This window comes from Pristiophorus japonicus, chromosome 7 (genome assembly GCF_044704955.1).
Source record: "Pristiophorus japonicus isolate sPriJap1 chromosome 7, sPriJap1.hap1, whole genome shotgun sequence".
Lineage (NCBI taxonomy): Eukaryota > Metazoa > Chordata > Chondrichthyes > Pristiophoridae > Pristiophorus > Pristiophorus japonicus.
This window is the reverse complement of record NC_091983.1, coordinates 40,291,054-40,316,479: the sequence shown is the minus strand read 5'-3', so window position 1 is coordinate 40,316,479 and position 25,426 is coordinate 40,291,054. Positions and strand designations below refer to the sequence as shown.

General features: G+C 45.1%; 1 protein-coding gene and 1 pseudogene across 2 annotated transcripts; one reads left to right on the top strand and one right to left on the bottom strand.

Moving 5' to 3' along the window:
* Nucleotides 1–994: 994 nt before the first annotated feature.
* On the bottom strand, nt 995–24,909 carry tmem14a (transmembrane protein 14A). Of its 2 annotated transcripts, none has more exons than XM_070884346.1 (5): nt 24,715–24,909; nt 16,349–16,433; nt 8,541–8,642; nt 3,190–3,277; nt 995–1,731 (listed from the first exon to the last, which is right to left on the bottom strand). In XM_070884346.1, exons 2-5 carry the CDS (start codon nt 16,422–16,424, stop codon nt 1,692–1,694), a joined length of 306 nt encoding a protein of 101 aa, XP_070740447.1. In that variant the 5' UTR covers nt 16,425–16,433; nt 24,715–24,909; the 3' UTR covers nt 995–1,691. The 2 variants fall into 2 exon arrangements, with proteins under 2 accessions (XP_070740447.1, XP_070740445.1); XM_070884344.1 differs by lacking the exon at nt 24,715–24,909 and adding an exon at nt 21,875–22,189.
* LOC139267694 (U2 spliceosomal RNA) lies at nt 15,992–16,148 on the top strand (annotated as a pseudogene).
* Nucleotides 24,910–25,426: the final 517 nt, after the last annotated feature.

Below are 25,426 nucleotides of genomic sequence, written 5' to 3'. Positions count from 1 at the left end.
GGAACACTCGGTGGTGCAATTAAACATGCCATATACCTCATCGTGGGGCTGAGCTGCCTCTCTGACTATAGTTTCATAATCCGCACTGGATTCATGGCCATCTGCAGACTCTTCATCAACACAGTGAGTCATATTTCTTTTACACATTTGCTAGAGGTGGTCCTTTGTGCTGCAGCCTTTACACACATAGTCTTTAAAGTGGCACTGGTGATCCCTGTGATTCCCTCCGCAACGCTAGCATGGAGCTACTCGGTTAGCCCCCCCCTCGACGGACTCGGAGTTAAGAGACTCAGGGACCTGTTCTCTCTTCCCTGAGAAGGTTCACATTCTACAGTCCAGCCTCTAAAATGTGCCACTCTGTGCACAGTACTTGCCGGGTTCGAGTCCTGAGGATGAGTCATCTGCCTAGAGCCGCAGGTCGAGGTCATGAATGCCTGGCTCACGGAGATGGTCTTCTGCAGTGTGACTGTGGTATCCGCAGACAGTAGCTTAAGAAGGCGGCTCTCATGGCCGAATCCAATGACAAAGATGTCCCTCAGCGCTTCAGTGAGATGGTGCCACCAGCCTCCTGAGGTCTGCAGCATATTTCGCGATTTCCTGGCCGTCGGGCTGTCGGTGGGTGTAAAACTGGTGTCTGGCTGTGAGGATGCTCTCTTTGGGCTTGAGTTGTTCTTGGATCAGCGTTACAAGCTCCTCATACGTCTTGGTTGTTGTCTTCGCTGGTGCCAGCAAGTCCGTGATGAGGCCATAGACATTGGGCCCACAACTGGTTAGCAGGATAGCTCTGCGTTTAACAGCCAGTGTGGCCGGATTGTCGCCTGCCAGGTCGTTTGCTGTGAAGAAATGGTCAAGCCTCTCCACAGAGGCGTCCCAATCATCACCATCAGCGAACTGCTGCAACGTACTATGGTAGCCATTTTCACGTGAAGGTCCGTAATCTCGTCGCCAATTGTTATGTCATTAGATGCTCTGACAATGATTCCATGAGGCAATGTTTTGTACTTGAACTGTAGTGACCTTAGTCCTTTATTGATAACTCCAGAGTGAGGATCACATATGGTGGCCTGCTTTTTATACAAGGCCTGGCACACCTGTACAGGTAACCTACAAGTCTCCCACTGCGGTGCCCTCTGGTGGCACACCTTGCAATAGTACAAGCAGTAAACATGTAGGACACATGACAGTTATGAACCCTGATAGAGTGAACAAAGTCCAGAGGTGAGTTTTAAATTCAAAGTCCCCAATGAAACAATAAGTTCAGAAACATTTAGTCAATTGCATGTGGAATGTATTACATTGATTCAAAACATTTAGTAAGGACAAACCTTATTAAGGTCCCATAATATCTATACATCTACACGTTTATAAGTTTGTTCCATACATAGGTCTAAGCAATTAGCTTCATCAGTGATGCTAACTGACACACTTGAAAAAGAGCTTTGAGGGAATTCTTGCCAGCGTAAGCTATAACTTTGATTAAACTGTATTCAAAAGTATATCAATACTACAAATACATAGAACAAGTATTGTTACAATAGATATCCCTATGATTAAAGTAAAGGCTAGTGTTACTTTGTATCAAGTTTGACTTCTCTAGAATTATTTTGTGGAACAATTACCATTTAAAAGATAGTCACAGACAAAGAATTTACAGCAATTCTGTATTTCATTGTACTGAGTTGATTGTAGATTTAAAGCATCACGATTACAAGTCGTACAACCATAAAAAAGCTGCAAGGAAGAAGAAAAGAATCTTAGAGATTTTACTGCACATAAACCTAGATAGCATGGTGACAAGGGCAACAAATGTAACCTACAACTGGTTTTGCAAAGCCTTATGCAACTCTGTGCCTCAACTACTCACAGGGTGATGGAAGGGGTACATCATAACAGTCAAGAATCCCCAAGCACCTAGTCTCCGATCAGTGCCTATTACAACAGTGATTACACTCCAAAAGTACTTCATTGGGTGTCAAATGCTTCGTGAAAGGCACTATATAAATGCAAGTCTTTCTTTCTTTCTATTCCATATGGCATGATTAATTGCAACTTAACGTGCACAGATCCAGAGTTGAAAATCCATAAAGGACACATCAATGTTTGAAAGTTGAATCAAATTTTCCATTATTTTTATTTCAATGATTATTCTTCATAACTATAGTTTCCCATCCCTGGCATTGTTCTGGAGAATCTAAGCTGTTCGATCTTTACTGCTTTAATGCCTTTCTATAAGGAGTGTCCAAAACTACACAAGGTACTCTTACTGTGGCCTAATGATTGTCTTGTACAAATGTATCATTACTTCTTTGCTTTAGTACTCTAGATTCCTATTTATAAGCCCAAAGTTTGACTGGTCTTTTTTTTAAATAGCTTTATCTAGTTGCATTCAACATTTCAAGGAATTAAGTACTTGTATCCCGGAGTCTCACTGCTTCCATACACCTCAGCATCTTGCCATTTGTGTTATACTCCCATTTCTTTTTTTTACCTCCTCAAAATGCATTAAACACTTTTATACATTAAATTTACATCTGCCAACTGTCTGCCATTCTCTAACCTTCCTTTTTATTTATTCGTCACTGGCAACCCGGCATTTATTGCTCATTCCTAATTGCCTTTGAGAAGGTGGTGAAGTCGCCTTCTTGAATTGTTGCAGTCCCACAGTGCTGACTTTGTTGTAGTGGTTTGGTACAACTGACTGGCTTGCTAGACCATTTCAGAGGGCAGTTAAGAGTCAACCACATTGCTGTGGGTCTGGAGTCACAGATAGGCCAGACCGGATAACAACGACAGATTTCCTTCCCTAAAAAGGACATTGGTGAACCAGTTGGGTTTTTTCCGACAATCCGGTAGTTTCATGGTCACCATTACTGATACTAACTTTTTAATTCCAAATTTATTTAATTAACTGAATTTAAATTCCCCAGCTGCTGTGGTGGGATTTGAACTCATGTCTCCATATTATTGCTCCAGGCCTCTGGATTACTAGTCCAGTAACATAACCACTATGCCCCTGCTAGTTCTCCTGAAGTTAGTTTTATTTTTATTTTAAACAGTTCTGCTCACTGTTTGCGAAACCATCCACTTTTGTGTCAACAGCAAATTCTAGAGTGTGATACAATTAGCTGCAGTTTCACTTAGTTTGTTGCACAAATAAATCAAAGTCTGAAGCAGGGTTTGAAGTATTACCTGACACCAGCGATGAGGCCGGCAGGCATTAATTTTCCAGATTTTCTGTATCGCATTCCCATTGCTATGGTCAAAATTCCAGCATTTACTGTTATTGAAAGGAAAAGAGTATTTAGGCAAACAGAAGAATAAAGCAAATTGTGCATCTACAAGTTCCATAAAAAATCTTAACAAATAATTATATTTTGACTGTTAAAAATCTTCCTGTCATGAAGGACATCGCCATGTGGATAGCAACACTCTGGAATCTCTAGCTGTCGGAAATGCTGTTAGCATGTTGGCTTCAGAGTTGGGATACTGATTGACTAATTCCGCAATATCTGTATAACAGCAGTTTATAGCTGCATTATAATCTCTCCTCCCCATCCCAGTCAGAGCAGGAGTGGAGTAATTGTTTCGAACGTCACACACTCCAACACATTTGCTGTCTACATTCAGACTTTCTTTTTGCTAATTCTGGACTACTTCACAACATTGTTACACATTTTCATTCCATGGCCTCACAATACAACTGCAATGGCGAATCTACCTGAAGAAATCAACAAAAACACATAATTTAAATTACATCGCGTTGCATCAATTGTACAACACAGAAACAGGCCATTCGGCCCAACTGGTTTATGTTTCACACGAGCTTCCTCCCACCCTACTTCATCTAACCCCACCAGCATATCCGCTATTCCTGTCTCCCTCATGTGCTTATCTTGCTTCCCCTTAAATAACATCTATGCTATTTTCCTCAACTACTCTTTGTGGTAGCGCATTCCACATTCTTGGGTGAAGAAGTTTCTCTTGAATTCTCTATTAGATTTATTGATACTATTTTATATTTATGGCCTCTAGTTTTGGACCCTCTACGGCCCAAGTTTCCACCCTCTGTAAAAATGGCGCACCTCCATAAGGTGTGCCGACTTTCTGGAATAAAAAGGGGGCCGAAAACTTAGCTTGTGATTCTCCAGTCTCCTCAGGACGTCTTCGGCCTCGGCGTGACGCAGCACAAGGGGTCGGGGACGGAGCCAGTGCCGGGACCTCTGCACATGCGCGCTAGAGTGTGCACGCATGTGCAGTAGCTCCTCGCAGCCCAACGCTCTGCAGTTCAGCCTCCATTCAGCCTCCCCCCCCTCCCTCCCATTCAGCCTTCCCCCCCTCCCTCCCATTCAGCCTCACCAACCCCCCCTCCCGTTCAGCCTCACCCCCCCATTCAGCCTACCTCCCTCCCTCCCTCCCGTTCACCTTCCCCACCCCTCTCCCGTTCATTCTCCTCCACCCCCCCCCCGTTCAACCTCCGCCCCCTTCCCGCTCAGCCCTTCCCCCTCATCCCCCCTCCTTCCCCCCATCTCCTCTCCCCTCTCCCCTCTCCCTCCTCCCCCCCCACCCCCTCCCCTCCCTTCCCCCCCCTCTCCCCCTTCTATCCCCCTTCCTCCACACCCCCTCCTTGCAAAATAGGCGTAAGTGGCTGGTAAAAAAGTTCTAAAACAAAACTATTCCAGCTCACTAGAATTGGAGCAAACTAAATGCCAAGAATTGCAATTGCTAAGATACTCCATTCTAAACTAGTTTGTCCAAAAAAATAGGAGCAACTCAGGCCGAAACTTGAGCCCAAGAAGTTGAAACATTTTCTCTACGTCTACCCTTTCACAATCTTAAAGACCTCGATCCAGTCACCCCTCAGCCTTCTCTTTGAGAGAAAGGAGCTCCAGCCTGTTCAGCCTTTCCTGATAACAATATCCTCAGTTCTGGTATCAACCTTGTGAATCTTTTTTCACCTTCTCCAATGTTTGCATATCCCTTTTATAATATGGAGACCAGAACTGTGCACAGTCATCATCATCCTCATAGGCAGCCCCTCGTAATAGAGGAAGACTTGCTTCCACTCTTACCATGAATTCTTAGGTGACTGTACAGTCCAATACGAGAACCACAGTCTCTGTCACAGGTGGGACAGATAGTCGTTGAGGGACAGGGTGGGTGGGACTGGTTTGCCGCACGCTCTTTCCGCTGCCTGCACTCGATTTCTGCATGCTCTCGGCGATGAGACTCGAGGAACTTAGATGCACTTCCACCACTTTGGACGGTCTTTGGCCAAGGACTCCCAGGTGTCAGTGGGGATGTTGCACTTTATCAGGGAGGCTTTGAGGGTGCCCTTGTAACGTTTCCACTGCCCACCTTTGGCTCGTTTGCCGTGAAGGAGTTCCGAGTAGAGCGCTTGCTTTGGGAGTCTCGTGTTTGACATGCGAACTATGTGGCCTGCCCAGCGGAGCTGATCAAGTGTGGTCAGTGCTTCAATGCTGGGGATGTTGGCTTGGACGAGGACGCCAATGTTGGTGCGTCTGTCCTCCCAGGGGATTTGTAGGATCTTGCGGAGAAATCGTTGGTGGTATTTCTCCAACGACTTGAGGTGTCTGTTGTACATGGTCCATATCTCTGAGCCATACAGGAGGGCGGGTACTACTACAGCCCTGTAGACCATGAGCTTGGTGACAGTTTTGAGGGACTGGTCTTCAAACACTCTTTTCCTCACAGTACTTCAAGTATGGCTAACCAAGGTTTGATACAAGTTTAATATAACTCCTCTGCTTTTCAGTTTTAACCCTCTAGAAATGAACCCAAGTGCTTGGTTTCCTTTTTCTTGTAAATAACCTTATTAACCTGCGTTGCTATTTTTAGTGATTTGTGTTTCTGAATTCGTAGATCCCTTTCCTTCTCTACCCCATTCAGACTCTTATTAACCAATCAGTATGTGGCCTCCTTATACTTCCTACAAAAATGCACCACCTCACACTTATCCAAATTGATATTTGTTTGCTAATTACACACCTATTCTGCAAGCTTATTAATGTCTTCCTGTATGTCACATTTGTCCTTTGTATTAACGACACCTCTCAATTTGGTGTCATCCGCAAATTTTGAAATTGTACTTCTGATTCCCAAGTCTAAATCATTATTGTAAATTTTGAACAACAGTGACGGCAGCACCGATTCCTGTGGAACATCGCTTCCCACCTTTTGCCAGCCTGAGCAGCTACCCTTAATTGCTACTTAGTTTGTAACACACAGTTTTCTTTCTCACAGGTTTAAACAAAATATCGACTACATTTTGCTAACAACACAAAAACACACCAAGAAAAAGCAAGATAAAAACACTTGCATCACAGTTGTGGTAACTCAAGGTCCGCATTGCTCTGTGATTTGTATTGTGTAAGCTGTCATTCCCAGATGTATATCCTCTATATAAAACAACAGAACTGAAAACTGGTATTCTGCAGAAGGATCCCCCTTTTTAAAAAGACATACATGGCCCGAGAATTGGTGGTACCTAGAATAGTACGTTTCAAAGATTCAAAAGCCAAATACTGTGGATGCTGGAATCTGGAATAAAAACAGAAAATGCTGGAAATCTCAGCAGGTCAGGCAGCATCTGTGGAGAGAAGCAGAGTTAATGTTTTGGGTCTTTGACCCTTCGTCAGAACTGAAAGATTAATTGAAATTACATCTTACTTCCGGCAATGGTTTCAATGAAAAATACTTCAGGAAGCTGAGGGAAAGGGTGGGGAGGGGAGCTGGGGGGAGTGGTGCGTGTGGATGGGTGGTGCGGTTGGTTAGACTCTGGGCTTCCATCTATGGAACTGGATTCAATTCCATCCCAGACTGGTAATATGAAAGGCTCCCCTGCCTGCGAGCTGTTAAATACACAATGAGTTTGAGCAGTCTCAATCTATTTCCTATTGGGCACAAAACACAACATAGGAAATAGGAGCAGGATTAGGCCATGCGGCCCCCCGCGCCTGTTCGCCAGTCAATAAGATCATGGCTGACCTTCTACCTCAACTCCACTTTTCCGCCCTATCCCCATATCCCTTGATTTCCTTAGTGTCCAAAAAAAAAATACTGCCCTTAATGTGGCCCTAATTGAAAATCTCACCTAATGGTGGGAAATAGAAAACATCACACTGGTGCCGGAGGGAGTAATATAAGAACAGAAGAAATAGGAACAGGAGTAGTCCATTTGGCCCCTCGAACCTGTTCCGCCATTCAATAAGATCATGGCTGATCTGATCTTGGCCTCAACTCCATTTTCCTGCCCCCTCCCCATAATCCTCGACTCCCCCTTCGTTCAAAAATCTACTTTAAATATGCTCTGGGGTAGAGAATTCCAAAGATTCACGACACTCAGAGAAGAAATTCCTCCTCATCTGTGTCTTAAATGTGCAACCCCTTATTTTGAAACTATGCTCCCTAATGATCTGAGGCTGGGACTGAGGTAGACTGTTGGGTGTCTCGCTATGCTATGGGTGATCTGGGATAACCTCAGTAAACAGAAGCCCTTTTCTTAAAAAAAAACAAATTTTTATACAGCATTAAACAATTCAATTTTAAGTTGGCCAATTTATTGAGATGAATGGGGTAATTAAAAAAATCAAGGAAAATGGTTTCACGAGAAATAACTTCCCAATGATGATGAACTTAAGGGGCTCGAAGATATGCTAGCTACATAACTCTTAAATGCTGTGGAGGCAAATGATTTATAGCGGCTATGACTTACACGTTATTCTCTGTAAACCACCAGGCCTAATGGGCATTGCATGTATACAACACAGGTTAAACTCAAATTCATATCTTACTTTCCTTAATTTCAGATATTGAGCTTTATGAGAGGCTGGGGAGTGGCAATTAGTGACATTATGGGAAGTGGAATCATACTAAGATTTCACTTGCTAGGAGTTTTAACCAGTCTTATCCCAATTTTTAAAGTTGCCTTAATGGAAATATGAACCGCCAGTCTACACAAAACATGCGTGCTGTATGGTGGCTGAAAACAACAGAAACATGAAATATTTATCTCTGAATTGACTACAAGTTTATCCTTCAACATAGTTGTAAGGTGTACTGCGCAGTGTGGACTGAGCTGTGAAGCCATAACGAACAGGAATGACCCGGCTTAATCCTTGGTTGGTGCCGAGAAAGGTGATCTTAAGTCAGCCATCTGTTAGGATTCTTACTGATTCTTCCAAGTGGGAAGAAGTCAGCTAGGAGTCCTGCTCGTGTGCACTACCCAGTGACACCTGCAGTAAAGTACATATAGATGTCAGGTGAGGCCAGGATTTGGCTCGGCTCTGATGCAACCCCCAAACCAGGTCACACAGCTCACACGTGAGGAGCGGCCAAGCCTGGGAGGTATCAGAGGACAGCTCGCATCAGTAGAAGTGCTCGCCATCAAAACTCGGGGGCAAAACCCCTCACCTAATTAAAAAGACCTAAATAGTTACCTAAAAATGTCAGCAATTCACTTTATTTTACATAAGCAATTACATTTTTTTTATATACAAGAAACAGAAAGCTCAGGAACTTACTCAAGGAGAGCTTCACATTTTGTGGGTCATTTGAAATTTGATAAGCACCGTATCCTGCCAGAGACCCAAAAAGCAGTCCCGAGATCAAAGACATCACACTCCCTGGAAAAAAAGCACAATTTATTTCCTTTTTTTTCCTCAAAAGCCTTTTGGCTCTATGCATCCTCTCTCAGTGGTACAACAGTTAGCCAAATTACCGTTCTAGGATACCTTGCTGTTAAATTACTTGGAAGTACAGGTGGTCTCTGCTTATTACTCCTACCCATAGTGAAATGAGGATTTCCTTTTGCTCAGAGTTGCACTGGTGCTGTTTTGAGGGTTTAGGATGCAAGCGGAATGAAGATTACGATGTCGCTTACAAAACAAGAGGAATAAATTTGAAAACGCATGACGGACAGGATGGTGCGGTAGAACACTAAAGGGCAAAAATCGTCAGTGGGAGTTGTGTACAGACCTCCAAACAGTAGTAGTGATGTTGGGGAGGGCATCAAACAGGAAATTAGGAGTGCATGCAATAAAGGTGCAGCAGTTATAATTGGTGACTTTAATATGCATATAGATTGGGCTAGCCAAACTGGAAGCAATACGGTGGAGGAGGATTTCATGGAGTGCATAAGGGATGGTTTTCTAGACCAATATGTCGAGGAACCAACTAGGGGGGAGGCTATCTTAGACTGGGTGTTGTGTAATGAGAGAGGATTAATTAGCAATCTCATTGTGCGAGGCCCCTTGGGGAAGAGTGACCATAATATGGTGGAATTCTGCATTAGGATGGAGAATGAAACAGTTAATTCAGAGACCATGGTCCAGAACTTAAAGAAGGGTAACTTTGAAGGTATGAGGCATGAATTGGCTAAGATAGATTGGCTAATGATACTTAAAGGGTTGACTGTGGATGGGCAATGGCAGACATTTAGAGACCGCATGGATGAATTACAACAATTGTACATTCCTGTCTGGCGTAAAAATAAAAAAGGGAAGGTGGCTCAACCGTGGCTATCTAGGGAAATCAGGGATAGTATTAAAGCCAAGGAAATGGCATACAAATTGGCCAGAAATAGCAGCGAACCTGGGGACTGGGAGAAATTTAGAACTCAGCAGAGGAGGACAAAGGGTTTGATTAGGGCAGGGAAAATGGAGTACGAGAAGAAGCTTGCAGGGAACATTAAGGCGGATTGCAAAAGTTTCTATAGGTATGTAAAGAGAAAAGGTTAGTAAAGACAAACGTAGGTCCCCTGCAGTCAGAATCAGGGGAAGTCATAACGGGGAACAAAGAAATGGCAGACCAATTGAACAAGTACTTTGGTTCAGTATTCACTAAGGAGGACACAAACAACCTTCCGGATATAAAAGGGGTCAGAGGGTCTCGTAAGGAGGAGGAACTGAGGGAAATCTTTATTAGTTGGGAAATTGTGTTGGGGAAATTGATGGGATTGAAGGCCGATAAATCCCCAGGGCCTGATGGACTGCATCCCAGAGTACTTAAGGAGGTGGCCTTGGAAATAGCAGATGCATTGACAGTCATTTTCCAACATTCCATTGACTCTGGATCAGTTCCTATCAAGTGGAGGGTAGCCAATGTAACCCCACTTTTTAAAAAAGGAGGGAGAGAGAAAGCAGGGAATTATAGACCGGTCAGCCTGACCTCAGTAGTGGGTAAAATGATGGAATCAATTATTAAGGATGTCATAGCAGCGCATTTGGAAAATGGTGACATGATAGGTCCAAGTCAGCATGGATTTGTGAAAGGGAGATCATGCTTGACAAATCTTCTGGAATTTTTTGAGGATGTTTCCAATAAAGTGGACAAAGGAGTACCAATTGATGTGGTATATTTGGACTTTCAGAAGGCTTTCGACAAGATCCCACACAGGAGATTAATGAGCAAAATTAAAGCACATGGGATTGGGGGTAGTGTGCTGACGTGGATTGAGAACTGGTTGTCAGACAGGAAGCAAAGAGTAGGAGTAAATGGGTACTTTTCGGAATGGCAGGCAGTGACTAGTGGGGTACCGCAGGGTTCTGTGCTGGGGCCCCAGCAGTTTACATTGTACATTAATGATTTAGACGAGGGGATTAAATGTAGTATCTCCAAATTTGCGGATGACACTAAGTTGGGTGGCAGTGTGAGCTGCGAGGAGGATGCTATGAGGCTGCAGAGTGACTTGGATAGGTTAGGTGAGTGGGCAAATGCGTGGCAGATGAAGTATAATGTGGATAAATGTGAGGTTATCCACTTTGGTGGTAAAAACAGAGAGACAGACTATTATCTGAATGGTGACAGATTAGGAAAAGGGAAGGTGCAACGAGACCTGGGTGTCATGGTACATCAGTCATTGAAGGTTGGCATGCAGGTACAGCAGGCGGTTAAGAAAGCAAATGGCATGTTGGCCTTCATAGCGAGGGGATTTGAGTACAGGGGCAGGGAGGTGTTGCTACAGTTGTACAGGGCCTTGGTGAGGCCACACCTGGAGTATTGTGGAAAGTTTTGGTCTCCTAACTTGAGAAAGGACATTCTTGCTATTGAGGGAGTGCAGCGAAGATTCACCAGACTGATTCCCGGGATGGTGGGACTGACCTATCAAGAAAGACTGGATCAACTGGGCTTGTATTCACTGGAGTTCAGAAGAGTGAGAGGGGACCTCATAGAAACGTTTAAAATTCTGACGGGTTTGGACAGGTTGGATGCAGGAAGAATGTTCCCAATGTTGGGGAAGTCCAGAACCAGGGGTCACAGTCTAAGGATAAGGGGTAAGCCATTTAGGACCGAGATAAGGAGAAACTTCTTCACCCAGAGAGTGGTGAACCTGTGGAATTCTCTACCACAGAAAGTAGTTGAGGCCAATTCACTAAATATATTCAAAAGGGAGTTAGATGAAGTCCTTACTACTCGGGGGATCAAGGGGTATGGCGTGAAAGCAGGAAGGGGGTACTGAAGTTTCATGTTCAGCCATGAACTCATTGAATGGCGGTGCAGGCTAGAAGGGCTGAATGGCCTGCTCCTGCACCTATTTTCTATGTTTCTATGTTTCTCTGTTAATTGGAATCTTCCACCTCTGGCACATGGGTATGAATCCAGCCCAGACAAACAGAATAAACATTTTCTTTTGTCCTGGCTTTAAATGATCCTAAGGAAAATTAAGATTGAGGAAGTTCAAGTTGGTTTTTAAGTGGGAATTGGTGCATCATACAAAAGTGTCCATAATACAACAGCGAATGGCAGTAGACTGACAAATCTCTGAGATTGTAACAATAGCTGATATGGGCAATGGCAAATGTACACTGGTGCTTTTCTGAGGCAGGATAAAGGTGGGACTGGCATTTCTGCCCAGTCCAAAATAACATGGAGCAAAACAGTTAAAAAAATTGCGAACAGCTTATGTAAAAAAAAAAGTGGAAGTTGTCAATGCTGCAGAACAGAAAACTAGCAGAGGACAGCTAGCATCAGTAGAAGTGCTCACCATCAAAACTCAGGAGAAAACAGGAGCGGGAATTCGGGAGGCAAGCGGCTTATAAAGGCCCGAGAGTCGAGGAGGCGGCCACAGGAGCAGGAGTTCGGGGAGTCGGAGGCCTATAAAGGCCCGAGAGTCGAGGAGGCGGCCACAGGAGCAGGAGTTCGGGAGGCAAGCGGCCTATAAAGGCCCAAGAGTCGAGGAGGAGGCCACAGGAGCGGGAGTTCGGGAGGCGAGCAGCCTATAAAGGCCCGAGAGTCGAGGAGGCGGCCACAGGAGCGGGAGGCGAGCGGCCTATAAAGGCCCAAGAGTCGAGGAGGCGGCCACAGGAGCGGGAGGCGAGCGGCCTATAAAGGCCCGAGAGTCGAGGAGGCGGCCACAGGAGCGGGAGTTCGGGAGGCGAGCGGCCTATAAAGGCCCGAGAGTCGAGGAGGCGGCCACAGGAGCGGGAGTTCGGGAGGCGAGCGGCCTATAAAGGCCCGAGAGTCGAGGAGGCGGCCACAGGAGCGGGAGTTCGGGAGGCGAGCGGCCTATAAAGGCCCGAGAGTCGAGGAGGCGGCCACAGGAGCGGGAGTTCGGGAGGCGAGCGGCCTATAAAGGCCCGAGAGTCGAGGAGGCGGCCACAGGAGCGGGAGTTCGGGAGGCGAGCGGCTATAAAGGCCCGAGAGTCGTCGGAGGCGGCCACAGGAATGGGAGTTCGGGAGGCGAACGGCCTATAAAGGCCCGAGAGTCGTCGGAGGCCAGCCGGTGCAGCTGCAGCAGGGGCAGAAGGTAAACAAAGAAGTAGAAAGAAATCAAAAGGTGACGTCACAGCCAAGGGGTTAAGTGATTGGTGAGTAATTTTTCTTTTTCTTTTCCCTGTCAGTAGGTCAGTAGGTAACCTTTATCATTGTTGTTGCCAAATTAAGTTAATCTAAGGGTTAAGTCATGGCAGGAGAGCTCAGGCACATGTCATGCTCCTCCTGTGCTATGTGGGAACTCAGGGGCGCTTCCCAGTGTCCCTGACGACTACATGTGCGGGAAGTGTATCCTGCTGCAGATCCTGATAGACCGCATTACGGCACAGGAGCTGCAGGTGGATTCACTCTGGAGCATGCACAATGCTGAGGATGCCGTAAATAGCACGTTTAGTGAGTTGATCAGAGTGGCAGGCAGTGACTAGTGGGGTGCCGCAGGACTCAGTGCTGGGACCCCAGCTATTTACAATATACATTAATGATTTGGATGAAGGAATTGAGTGTAATATCTCCAAGTTTGCAGATGACACTAAACTGGGTGGCGGTGTGAGCTGTGAGGAGGATGCTAAGAGGCTGCAGATTGACTTGGACAGGTTAGGTGAATGGGCAAATGCATGGCAGGTGCAGTATAATATGGATAAATGTGAGGTTATCCACTTTGGGGGCAAAAACACGAAGGTAGAATATTATCTGAATGGCGGCAGATTAGGAAAAGGGGAGGTGCAACGAGACCTGGATTTCATGGTACATCAGTCATTGAAAGTTGGCATGCAGGTACAGCAGGCGGTGAACGAGGCAAATGGTATGTTGGCCTTCATAGCTAGGGGATTTGAGTATTGGAGCAGGGAGGTCTTACTGCAGTTGTACAGGGCCTTGTTGAAGTCTCACCTGGAATATTGTGTTCAGTTTTGATCTCCTAATCTGAAGAAGGACGTTCTTGCTATTGAGGGAGTGCAGCAAAGGTTCACCAGATTCATTCCCAGGATGGCTGGACTGACATATGAGGAGAGACTGGATCGACTGGGCCTTTATTCACTGGAGTTTAGAAGGATGAGAGGGGATCTCATAGAAACATATAAAATTCTGACGGGACTGGACAGGTTAGATGCAGGAAGAATGTTCCCGATGTTGGGAAGACCAGAACCAGGGGACACAGTCTAAGGATAAGGAGTAAGCCATTTAGGACTGAGATGAGGAGAAACTTCTTCACTCAGAGAGTGGTTAACCTGTGGAATTCCCTACCGCAGAGAGTTGTTGATGCCAGTTCATTGTATATATTCAAGAGGGAGTTAGATATGGCCCTTACGGCTAAAGGGATCAAGGGGTATGGAGAGAAAGCAGAAAAGGGGTACTGAGGGAATGATCAGCCATGATCTTATTGAATGGTGGTGCAGGCTCAAAGGGCTGAATGGTCTACTCCTGCACCTATTTTCTATATTTCTATGTTTCTATCCCTTTCAGGCACCTAATGTCATCAGCAAACACTACCTGGTCACATATAAAACATGTTCGGAATAAAGCTCATTACACTCTAACCCCAGAAATGTGTTTCAGCCACCCACTAATGCGCTCCCACCATCTCGTGCTTGCAAAATCATTCTAAAGACCCTTCTCTTCAACCATCCTTTCACTTCTCTTACCCCTCTAGTCCTTTTCTACCTCTTGCTTGGTCTCCGCCCCCTTTGTAAAGAACCTTGGGCAGTCTCTCTGAAACCAAGAAGCACTACAGAAATATTAATTGATAGTTTTAGTGAACAAAACTTACTTTTGTTTTGTTTACAAGAATCTGTTATTACAATTGTTAACAAACATCACACTGCTCAGCACAAGTATTTGGTTGTGTCAAAGGTGAAGCTATGCTCCGTGAGGAAGGCAGGAAGATTACTGCCATGATGTAGAAACTGAAGAGTAAGTCGGGTAGTTTATTGGACAGGGTAAAGTCTGCAAAAGATACTTTTAAATTCTTGTGGATTGACCTAAACTTTGTTATTTTTATCAGGACTAGTACTGCCAGTTTTTTACTGTTTTCTTTTGTTTCTGTGTAGATTTATTTTGTGATTATAAATATGACTTGAAGTTATAGCCTGAGCAATATGGTTTGATAGAGTGGTGTTTTACCATCTGATAGAATATGAATGTCTGGTGGACAACATGTGTGACTTTTTACATTAAATATCTGATAAAAAAGTGAGGATTAGTTGTGAGGCATATTACTCACGTTCACAACATGTTTAAGATTATAACTTTTGGATAAAAGATGACATGGTCCACTTATGAAAACCACAATTCACTATGAACATGAACAAAGTGTGTTGGAAGAAAAGAAGAATTGTAAGCTTGACATCCCAAGTGGATTCTGGTAAAACCTGTGTGATATTATCTGATCTTCCAGGAAGCCTTTGACAAAGTTGTGTCAGCATGGGAGAGGTCACGGGGATAGATGCTGGGACTCCTACTGTTTACATTTATATTAGTGACTTGGATTCAACAACACAATGCAAGTCAATCAAGTTTTCAGATGATATTAAACCGAGGGCAGACAGGGAATGAGGGCGGTCAAAGAAGGAGAAACAAGTTAGATTAAAAACTGCAATGAGCAGAACTGTTGCAAGTACAATATAATAGTTAAGTATGAGATACTGAAAATTGGGAGAAAAAATGGGCACATAAACTATGAATGATATATAACCAGGTAAACTGGAGGTTGAAAGCGATCTGGGTGTTAGTAGACTTGCCAGTTAACTTGCTGTGGAGCAACACGCTGAAAGTGGTCAGAATGCTGAACTATATTGCTAAATCAGTAGACTATAGGTCAGAGGTTGTCATGCTGAAAGACCGCATCGAGTACAATGTCTAGTTCTGGTCACCATGGCAAAAAAGAACATGCATGCCCTGAAGGTGGTGTAGGCAAGAGCCCACGGCTAGTCTATAGCATCAGGATATTGAACTATTAGGGAAGACTAGAGAAACTGGGGAATGTTACCCTTGAAGGAAGGTGAACGATGGGAAATCTTAAAGTATTTAAGATATAAGTGGTATAGATGAAATAAATCAGAGCACTACTTCAAAAATGAGTCAACAGTAGGACAAGGGATGATAAGTTCAAACCAGCAAAGGGCATATTAGGAACACAGAAATAATTTCTTCACACGAACACTAAAAAAGGTATTGGAGGCAAAAACCTTCACTCAAGAATAAGGAGATGAGTAGGTACTTCTTTTTGGACAGATGAGCTAGAATGGGCCAAATAATCTCGCTTATCATCGCTTCTCGGCCTTTTGGCTAAGATCAAGTGTAGTATCTGTTCTTATCAGTTTAATATCCCCTATGGGGACATGATATTGAATTGATTTTTGGACAGGGAGCTGGATCAGGGGCATGCCTGGTATTGCAATATTTCCAGGAACGGTGCAACTTCGCCTCTCGGCCTTTTGGCCTAAGATCAAACACATTGGCGCAAAGTGATCTTTGGCGTTAGAGTTGATCTGGAACGAAATTGGATAAAAAATAAAAACATTTAAAAAAATTAAAATATAAAAAATAATAATCTTGCTTATCTGTACTCCTCTTGTGAAGTACTGAACAGAGAATTGTTAACAATATGCATAAAGTACAATACCTCTCCGAGTATATCCCAGGATGCCACCCACTGTCACCATAGCAGCATAGGAAAAGCTTATCCAATCGACTGCCATTCTTAAATTCTAGGGGAAGAGGGGAGGAGAAGAGAAAGAAAAATCTTAATTTTGATACAAGTTTAAAAAATAACACAAACAAAAGATTAAATGCAGACAACATTCTGTTTTTACTTTCTCTTCTATTTAGGTCTTCCCAAGAGGGCAGCTGGGTGGCCTGTTCCCAGGCCTCTGCCAATGTCACTCACTCACTCAGTCACTGGAGATGCACAAACATGGCTTGGGGAAAGTTCCCTTCTTTCTCTGTGGGAATGTACCAGGCCCATTTAATACCTCCCCATCGGTGGTCCAAGAACACACTGTGTCGGGAATCATAGATAAGACACCCGCACTCCATCGTTCTGTGGGACCACATATTCATACTGCTTCACATAATTGGCAGACTCCATTGCTATTATGAAGACTGCTCCAATTTTCTGTCGTCACATACCAGCTAACCATATGTCAGAGAGCACGTGCTCAGTGGCACTAAGTTTGCCGACTCTGGTTGGATATATTCCTGGAGGTTTAATCACATGACTGGCTACAGGTGCGGTGCCAGAGGACTGGAGGACTGCTAATGTTGTACCTTTGTTTAAAAAGGGTGAAAGGGATAGACCAAGTAATTACTGGCTAGTCGGCATAACTTCGGTGGTGAGAAAATTATTGGAGAAAATCCTGAGGGGCAGAATAAATCTTCATTTGTAAAGACATGGATTAATCAAGGACAGACAGCATGGATTTGTCAAGGGAAGGTCGTGTCTGACTAGCTTGATTGAATTTTTTGAGGAGGTAACACAGAGGGTCGATGAGAGCAATGCGTATGATGTAGTGTATATGGATATTAGCAAAGCTTTTGATAAGGCCCCACATAGCAAACTAATAGCCCATGGGATCCAGGGTAAAATGGCAATTTGGATCCAAAATTGGCTCGGAGGAAGGAAGCAAAGTGTAATGATTGATGGGTGTTTTTGTGACTGGAAGGCTGTATCCAGTGGAGTTCCGCAGCGCTCAGTACTAGGTCCCTTGCTTTTTGTGGTATATATCAATGACTTAGACTTAAATGTTGGGGGCATGATTAAGAAGTTTGGAGATGACACTAAAATAGGCTGTGTGATTAATAATGAAGAAGAAAGTTGTGGACTGCAGGAAGCTATCAATGCACTGATCAGGTGGGCAGGACAATGGCAAATGGAATTCAATCGGATAAGTGTGAGGTAATGCATTTGGGGTGGACTAACAAGGCAAGGGAATACACATTAAATCATAGGCAGTCCCTCAGAATCGAGGAAGACTTGCTTCCACTCTAAAAATGAGTTCTTAGGTGACTGAACAGTCCAATACGAGAACCACAGTCCCTGTCACAGGTGGGACAGACCGTCGTTGAGGGAAAGGGTGGGTGGGACAGGTTTGCCGCACGCTCTTTCCGCTGCCTGCGCTTGGTTTCTGCATGCTCTCGGTGATGAGACTCGAGGTGCTCAGCGCCCTCCTGAATGCACTTCCTCCACTTAGGGTGGTCTTTGGCCAGGGACTCCCAGGTGTCGCTGGGGATGTTGCATTTTATCAAGGAGGCTTTGAGGGTGTCCTTGTAACATTTCCGCTGCCCACCTTTGGCTCGTTTGCCGTGAAGGAGTTCCAAGTAGAGCGCTTGCTTTGGGAGTCTTGTGTCAGGCATGCGAACTATGTGGCCTGCCCAGTGGAGCTGATCGGGTGTGGTCAGTGCTTCAATGCTGGCCTGATGGAGGGAGGATGCTAACGTTGATGCGTCTGTCCTCCCAGGGGATTTGCAGGATTTTGCGGAGACATCATTTGTGGTATTTCTCCAGCGACTTGAGGTGTCTACTGTATATGGTCCATGTCTCTGAACCATACAGGCGGGTGGGTATTACTACAGCCCTGTAGACCACGAGCTTAATTACACATTAAATGGTATGACACTGAAAACTGTAAAGGTACAAAGGGACCTTGGAGTGCAGGTCCACAGATCCCTGAAGGTAGCAGGCCAGGTAGAAAAGCTGGTTAAGAAGGCATATGGAAGACTTGCCTGCATAAGTCGAGAAATGGAATACAAGAGCAAGGAGGTTATGCTTGAACTGTATAAAACACAGGTCAGGCCGCAGCTGGAGTACTGTGTGCAGTTCTGGTCACCGCATTACAGGAAAGATGTGATTGCATTGGAAAGGGTGCAGAGGAGATTTACAATAATGTTGCCTGGACGGGAGAATTTTGGGCTATGAGGAAAGATTGGAGATGCTGGGTCTGTTTTCTTTGGAACACAGGAGGCTAAGGGGAGACCTGATTGAGGTGTATAAAATCATGAGGGGCCTGGATAGAGTGGATAAGAAGGACCTGTTTCCCTTGGCAGAGGGGTCAACAAACAGGGGTAATAGATTTAAAGTAACTGGGGGAAGCTTTAGAGGAGATGTGAGGGGAAATGTCTTCACCCAGAGGATGGTGGGGGTCTGGAACTCACTGCCTGAAAGGGTAGTAGAGGTAGAAACCCTCACCACATTTAAAAAATACTTGGATGTGCACTTAAAGTGCCGTAACCTACAGGGCCACGGACCAAGAGCTGGAAAGTGGGATTAGGCTGGATAGCTCTTGGTCAGCCGGCGCAGACACGATGGGCCGAAATGGCCTCATTCCGTGCTGTAAATTTCTATGATGACCCTCTGCTTCCAACCATCCCGCCCAGTCAAACAGCACTTTTCCGCCATCTCCAAATATTTTTATAACTAATAAAATAAAGTGTTCAAAGAAAAAGAATAAAAACCACCTATTTTAATGCCATTATAATTGTTCTCCTGTCCCTCGCAGCAGTGTCCAGGAGATTAATCTTTATCCTGGAGGGTTGGCAACCTTAAGTGGTACTCGATAACTTTTTGTCAAGATCGCTCCCAACCAATATCTTACCCAAGGGCCGCTCTGAAAAATGCTGTAATGTGCTGCACCAGAGTAGTGTGGCATGAGGCTGAACTAGCAAAGTGAGTTCCTCATTTTAGTATTATTGCAGGAAAGGCATTTCCCCACAAGAGGAGAAAATAAAATTATAGCACAAATAGATCTTCTTTATTAAGGCTGTTGCATTTGAGATTTGTTATTATACAGAAAGGAATTAGAAAGGAGTTTATTTTACCTTCATGTAATGTTATCTTTTCAAGTTTTATTTTCCAAAAAGGCCCCCTAGACAAAAAGGTAGATAATATGCTAGATCGAAGCTGTTTACCCCAGAAACTAAATAACTAATAGCTTGTCTGGGTAATTGAAAAACACCTCTTACCCATCATGTTGGAAAGTCCTTTGATCCATGCCTGTCTGTGAACAGCAATAGATAATAAATATGGAATCTTGGACACAGGCTGGCAGACAAGCTTTACTGAAATGGAAAAGCTTTGAGGGCCGTCAAGTTGTTAAAGGGAAAGCTGTGACAGCTTTTGCTGCAGTGAAGGGGTTTGAAGTGCCAGACGATAGTTAGAAACCATCTTGTTTAAGTCAAGTAAGACTGATCAGGGCTATGCCATTTGCTTTGTAATTTTAGGCAAATATAAGCTCTATGGATTGAACTCAGTGAGTTCAGTCATACTAACTGTTTTATATGTTCAGTTTAAATGAAGCAGTGAAATAAAGCAGTGTAACAATTCATACCTGATCCCATATCACCAAGTGTTTACCTTGGGAGAGATTCAATAAGTACATGAAAGACACGAATATGCAGCTCAGGTCACAGGATGATACTATTGTTGCACCTCCAGGTCATGCTATTGCACAAGTATATACAGGGCTGCATATGTCAAATCCCACAAAACTAAAATTCTCAGACCACTTGCAAAAGCAAATGATGCCACTGTACCCAAGAAAGTATTTATGGCAGTCCAAAATTTTGACTCTTTCAACTGCTGAATTTGTACAGGTAATTGGATAATCCTGCCTCCTGGTAGCATTCCCTTGCTTTCTTTTATTGGACAGCAGGATAAAAGGATGGGGAACAGCACAGAATTCATGCTCTGTCTGCATCCCACAGCTATAAAGGGATGCACAGAAGGATATGGATCAGGAAGTTTGCTGATTTCAGTCACCTTGAGCTGAGGCATGATTGGCCCAGTCTGCTCTCTCTCATCTCACTGAACTGGCTGGGTCTCAGAACATACTAAAGTAGGGACAAGGAAAGAACGGCTAGTCCATCAAGCCTGTCCCAGTCATGAAGCATCATGAATTCAGTGTACTTTCTCACTTGTAGTCATGTAATCTCCTGGGATAGGCAAAGAACAAATGAAAAGAAAACCTAGGCCAATTCAGGGGGGGGGGGGGGGGGATCTGGAAAATTCCTCTCTGAACCCCCAAGGTGATCAGACAAATTCCAAGAGTTCACAGTGACCATGAGATACAAATCCAACCTCCCACCTACTTTTAGCACTCACGGTTATAGCCACAGTAAGGAACTCGCACAGCTCCTTTTTGAACTATTGTGAAGCGATAACAATCCATCCATCACACACCGCAGCCTCAATTACTATTTGCAATAAACTACACGGTGTTCAGTTCAAAATTGTGACAAACTCCACAATAAAGTTTAAAATGTACAGGGGCCTGCAATAGCCTTCCCTGCTCTGTTTGCAAAAACAAACCAATTATTAAATAACATTTATGTGGCTAGCATACGAGTTGACAACAATTTACATTTATATAGCACCTTCAACATAATAAAAGGTCCCAAGGCGCTTCACAAGCGGATTATTACAATTTTAATCATGTTTCCGAGGCTTGCTGCTGAAAAATTACATTTCTACATTCAGCCAGCTCCCAGCACTCACCACTTAGAAATAATTAAACTTAAGGGGGGAAATACAACTAATTTGACATGCAGGGTATTTTCCAGACAGTACACGAGAACAGCACTGCTGCTGAAAAGCAGCTGCTTTGAGCAGATTTAAAAGCAGCAGCGGTTGCAGGGACGACAGACAGAGCTTGCAATCCTGGTGTAACTTCCCTCACACATCACATTCAAAAAGGTGACAACACCAGTCTCACTGCATTTACAAAACATGCCATAGCTTCAGCTTTGGTTAATGTTTGAACCATACACAGCCTCACAAGCTGTAAATTCCCCACTCAAACAACTTTAAAAAAAAACTTGGATTAATCCATACTGTTGGGAGTGGTTGGATCTTTCCAGCACACACGCAAGTCTGGCTGCACAACAGGAGTGGGCCAGCAGAGAGGCAATGCATTTCTGTCTCTCTCTCCCCCTCCCATTGCAATGTTTGCATAATGTGGGCCAGCAGAGAGGCAATGCATTTCTTTCTCTGTCTCTTCCCCACCCCCCACTCTCTCCCATTGCAATGTTTGCATAATGTGTACAACAGGAGTGGGCCAGCAGACGGGCAATGCATTTCTCTCCCTCTCCTTCCCCAATGTTTGTATAATGTGTATTTAAACTTGAAAACGTCCCCCTCTCATCAGAGAATACAAACCTTGGATTGATCTCTCTGTGTGCTGAGGAAGTTTCTGCTGAATCCGCCCTCCGACCCTCCGCTGCCGCGTCCGCCGCTTCTCCCGCAAAAATCACCCGAGCCGAGCTTCGCACCGCCCGCAAACTTCCAGCCACACCACCGCTTTCACGTAAAATATTTTTTAAACATTACATTAATATTTCCAAACGTCAGCGCCTATTCATCGCCATATTGGCAACCTATTATTTTCAGAGAGATTTTTTTTTAATTTGCAGCCTATGTTGATTTATTTTGGTTTTACTTCCACTCAGCTTAATTTTGTGTTTATTGCTATTTGTTCCATGTCGAATTAAAAAAAAATGTAATTATACTTCCGCGTTTTTCTCCTGAACATACACCAGCAGAGGGCGCTGTGTGTCAGGTTCAGGCTGAGGGAGAGGAGGAGCAGACTCCTTCACTACTCATCCTGGGAAAGGGGGTGGGATAAGGGGAAGTGAGGGGGGATAAGAGGAAGTGAGGGAGGGGGGGGTGGGATAAGGGGAAGTGAGGGAGGGGGGATGTGGGGTGGGATAAGGGGAAGTGAGGGAGGGGGAGATAAGGGGAAGTGAGGGGGGGATAAGGGGAAATGAGGGGGGGTGGGATAAGGGGAAGTGAGGGAGGGTGGGATAAGGGGAAGTGAGGGAGGGGGGATAAGGGGAAGTGGGAGGGGAGATAAGGGGAAGTGAGGGAGGGGGGATGAGGGTGGGATAAGGGGAAGTGAGGGAGTGGGGATAAGGGGAAGTGAGGGAGGGGCGGATAAGTGGAAGTGAGGGAGGGGGGATAAGGGAAAGTGAGGGAGGGTGGGATAAGGGGAAGTGAGGGATGGGAGGATAAGGGGAAGTGAGGGAGGGGGTATGAGGGGGGGATAAGGGGAAGTGAGGGGGTGGGATAAGGGGAAGTGAGGGAGGGTGGGATAAGGGGAAGTGAGGGAGGGGGGATAAGGGGAAGTGAGGGAGGGGGGATAAGGGGAAGTGAGGGAGGGGGGGATAAGGGGAAGTGAGGGGCGGATAAGGGGAAGTGAGGGGCGGATAAGGGGAAGTGAGGGGGTGGGATAAGGGGAAATGAGGGGGGGTCTCAGTACATAGGAGCAGCAACGAACAACCTCCCCCTGAAGCCAATGAATTTGATGCCAGTGAAATCTGTGTGACAATACATACAAAATCTGTGACATAGCCAACCGTTCTAATTATTTTCATCAGAATAACTTTTTTCCCATTCTATTAATAAACGAATGGATCACACTTGACCTGCTATTTTTTTTTGCTTTGTCAAGAATTAAATTTTTGAACATTATAGTTCATTATAGCAGAGATGTAGATTCTTCCAACACAGGTACACTGAAGATACATCATTACTTCCCATGTAATACACATCCCTGTCTCAATAGGCTACAGTAGAGATTGGTCAATCATACACATTCCTGCCAGGCTACAGTCATCATCATAGGCAGTCCCTCGTATCGAGGATGACTTGCTTCCACGGCAAAAAGGAATGAGTTCGCAAGTGTTTCAATGAAGGACCTAATATTCTAGGTCCCGAACTACATGCTGAAGGGTCGAAGATGCCTGTGCGTGAATTTTTTAGCGTGTGGTGACCGTTTCGCACCAGCCACCACACAGGCTTGACAGAGCTAGGTTGTGGTCCACTGGCAAGGATTAACCAGGACGACTGGAGACCAGCTCCGCTGCATGGACCTAGTGCGCACACATATCGCTTTGTGGACTGGCCCATGCTGCCCCTGGGCCCTCGCCTCTTCTGGGCCCCGATCACGTTGCACCCCAGCCTCGCCGCTCCTGCTGTACCAGCCCACGCTCCAATCAGCAACCTGGACCAATCCAGTTGCCCTCCTCACAGCCATCGCTCTCCAGCACGCGCTGTACCTTGAAGTGGTTTGGTCCTTTGAATGCCCCGACCTGCTGATGATCCTTGCAGGTTGGGGCCGCCACGCCGAATGCCAGCATTCGGAGGCTTCGTTTAACGGTAAGGTGTCATCATCCCTCAGCCAAATTTCCGTCAGGGCCATGATGTCGATGCAATCATCAATGATAAGCTCATGGATGGCAATGGCCTTGTTCGCAAGTGAACGGACATTCTGCAAAGAGATTCAGAGAGGATCTGTGATGGCTATTGGTTAAAAGCAGACACTCTGACCTGGCATTGTTCATGATGAATCAGTGGTTAATTAATCAGTTGCTACCTGAGCCGCGCACATATTGACACAGGGACAAGCAGATCAGAGAGTTAAATGTGTGGCTCCAAAGAGCGGTGTGGGAGGAAGGGGGTTCGATTTATGGGGCACTGGCACCAGTACGGGGGAAAGAGGGAGCTACTCTGTTGGGATGGGCTCCCCTTAAACTGCGCTGGGACCAGTGTCCTGGCGAATCGAATAACTAGGGCTGTAGATAGGGCTTTAAACTAAAAAAAGGGGGGGTGGTCAGGTGAGGGGAAATGTAGAAATCTGAGGAGAAAAGTCAAGGCAATGGAGCAGTGTAGTGCTTTGGATAAAAATAAGCAGTGTGACAGGAAGAGACAGAATTTAACGGTGATAGTACATCAGCGAATAGGTGAAAGCAGGGAATAATGGTAAAAATATTAAGATTAAAGGCTCTTTATCTGAATGCATGAAGCGTTCGTCACAAGATTTAATTCTCCAATTAAATATTGGGAAGACCGAAGCCATTGTTTTCGATCCCCGCCACAAACTCAGTTCCCCACCACTGACTCCCATCACTCTCCCTAACATCTGCAACTGCGGTAACTACAGAGGAATCTCCCTGCTGTCGATCACCGGGAAAGTCATCACAAGAATCCTCCTGAATCACCTTCTTCCTGTGGCTGCAGAACTCCTCCCAGAGTCGCAATGCGGATTTCGCCCACTAAGGGGCACAATGGACATGATCTTCACCACGTGGCAGTTACAAGAGAAATGCAGGGAACAGCACCAATCCTTGTACACGGCCTCTTCGACCTCACAAAAACATTACTTGAATTTACCAGCTTGCATCCATATCAGTCTTTTGTCCCAGCGAATTGCTTTGAAGATCCTCGCCTCTGACTTCAAATACCTTCATTATCTTAAGTAGGGAAGATAATGAGCTGATTGACCAATGAGCTCATTGGTCTCGAGCTGCGCCTCCCTTTGCTCTTCTCGCATTCTCGAGAGTTAATGCTGTTTAAAAGGGCAACATTTCAAAATATAACACAGTTCTGGATTTGCTATCCTTATGAGTATTAAATATGAAACATTGGGGCAGAAATTACCTGTCTCCTTAAGGCCCATTACCACCGGAACTCGGCAGCCATGCTGCAGGGTGCAATGACTTTTCATGTAATGGCCGCCTTTATCAAAATTCTGCTCCTACGGTATCCCGACGGTGACCTGCTCCCCCACCATGCCCCACCGCTCCACCGCTGCCGATCTGTCCTAAGTGCGTCATCACAGTGCGCACCACCGATGTGTGTCCGGCCCCCCACCCCAGCGAAATACCGGCGAGAAAATCTTCCTTCCGCCGGGCGGTGCCAAAACCTGCTTTC